The sequence below is a fragment of the Monopterus albus genome, unplaced genomic scaffold, assembly GCF_001952655.1.
Source record: "Monopterus albus unplaced genomic scaffold, M_albus_1.0 scaffold2484.1, whole genome shotgun sequence".
In the NCBI taxonomy this organism is placed as follows: domain Eukaryota; kingdom Metazoa; phylum Chordata; class Actinopteri; order Synbranchiformes; family Synbranchidae; genus Monopterus; species Monopterus albus.
In genome coordinates, this window is record NW_018130357.1 from 1 (window position 1) to 1,778 (window position 1,778).

General features: G+C 42.5%; 1 protein-coding gene across 1 annotated transcript; it reads left to right on the forward strand.

The window, feature by feature from the left end:
- Positions 1-640: 640 nt before the first annotated feature.
- On the forward strand, positions 641-1,237 carry LOC109953999 (NADH dehydrogenase [ubiquinone] 1 alpha subcomplex subunit 5-like; the record flags this gene model as incomplete). The annotated part of the gene is made up of 3 exons (XM_020589432.1): positions 641-710; positions 908-1,024; positions 1,103-1,237. Coding segments are annotated over 3 exons (307 nt in total), but the record flags the coding sequence as incomplete, so codon positions are not given.
- Between the last annotated feature and the right edge of the window lie 541 nt (positions 1,238-1,778).

Here is a 1,778-nt window from a genome sequence, read left to right on the forward strand (position 1 = left end):
CAGGTGCTGTGCTCCAGAGGAATCCAGCATAGAATTAAATGCACACACACAGTCAGGCATGTCCTTGGATCAAGTTAGTGTAATGCATAGTTGTATTAGAGTGATGATTCTCATAGTAACAATAGCAGGAAAAGCTAATGAGCCAGATATATTAATGATGGTTCCTTTACATTTAGACAGTAAGTAAGCCATGCAATTGCACACAACACCAAGGCCCTGGCACTGGCCAACCTAAATGGAACACAGCCATCATTAATACTGTTAGATGCACTTGTGTCTGATATGAGTAGAGTAGAGGTGCCAAAAGCAACACAATACTGACAGATAATTCTACTGTAGGTATTTGGTGAATACACTAAATTCTACAATACATCCTTATGCATTTTGACACACAATTTATGTCTGCTGTTACATAAATGCATATTTTATTAAAATAATAATCATCTGTGTGGGTGTTGAAAATTTGTCTTTGATGACATATATGTCGTATTTTGCGGCCATGAGAAATAATTAATTTGACTCATATGGTAGCCCTTTAGTTTTCCTTGAAGGCTGTCAAAGCACATCCATAGTGTTGTGCAAAATTAAGGTGATTAAGTGAAAAAGTGAGTAGGAGCTGAAGTGACTCAGACTTAACAAGTGTCTCTCCTGCTGTTCTCTTCCAGACGACCGGCCTGGTTGGCCTGGCAGTGTCCCACAGTCCACATGAGGTGAGCGGCTGACAGTGAACGCACCACGCAGCTCCCCCTGCCATCTTGTTGTTGGCGCGCTGTAGTGCAGAGCGTGATCATGCCTCAGACTTGATGCATAGTTTTTAAAGTCACAAATTCATGTGCATAATCCCAGTGGTTAACATCCTGGGGGAGTCGGGGTGTTTCTCCCACTAACTCATCCACTCCTCTCTCAGCGTCTGAAGCTTCTCTACACTAAGATCCTGGCATCACTGCAGACCATGCCACAGGATGCTGCCTACAGGAAGTACACGGAGCAGCTGGTCTCTGAGAGGTTCAACCATGTCCAAACAGTCAGTACCACATGTGGTTTCAATAAAGCTGGTCATGCTGGGTCAGTTTTGAGTACTGAAGGTGTCTATCTCACATAGGAGCCTGATGTTGAAAAGCTGGAGAAGAAAATAAACTCTGGTCAGATTGAAGAAGTCATTTTCCAGGTAGGTCACTGTTACCCTGTTGATTTCACCAAGTGCTGTCAGTCACCCTGTTAAGGTGACCTCTCTGTGTTCCTAGTCTGCCCCAGTGGCTGCTGATAGCTGCAAATGTTTGTGTGTGGGATTTTAGAACCTGTAGTTCATGTTTCAAGTTTTGGCTCAGAGCCACTGATCTGTCTGTACAATGTTGCTGTCTGTCCCGCCACCATTTTACCCAGATCTGGCCAGTTTCATAGTTTTTCTGCTATTTTAACACATCCTGCAGTCTATATTAGAAGGCCTTCTGTTGTTTTCTGGTGGCCATTTGGATCATTTTTCTCTGTGAGTGTTAAGCCATTCAATTGGTGCTATTTTTGGATGATCAGTCTAAAATTACATGATGCTTGTGCATTGTCTTTGTTGGTTTCAGTAATGTTGGTCTATTTCCAGATGTGGTAGGACCATGTTACACCTCATTCTGTATTCTTGTTGTTGCATGACTTCACCTTGTAGCTGCTTGCTGAACTGGTCTGTTATCCACTGACTGTGTGAGTGCTTTATTTTCCAAAGCTGAGGAGATAGTCATATCAAAGTATTATATAATATCTAATGCAGCGTGTTCTTTCATGAAGAA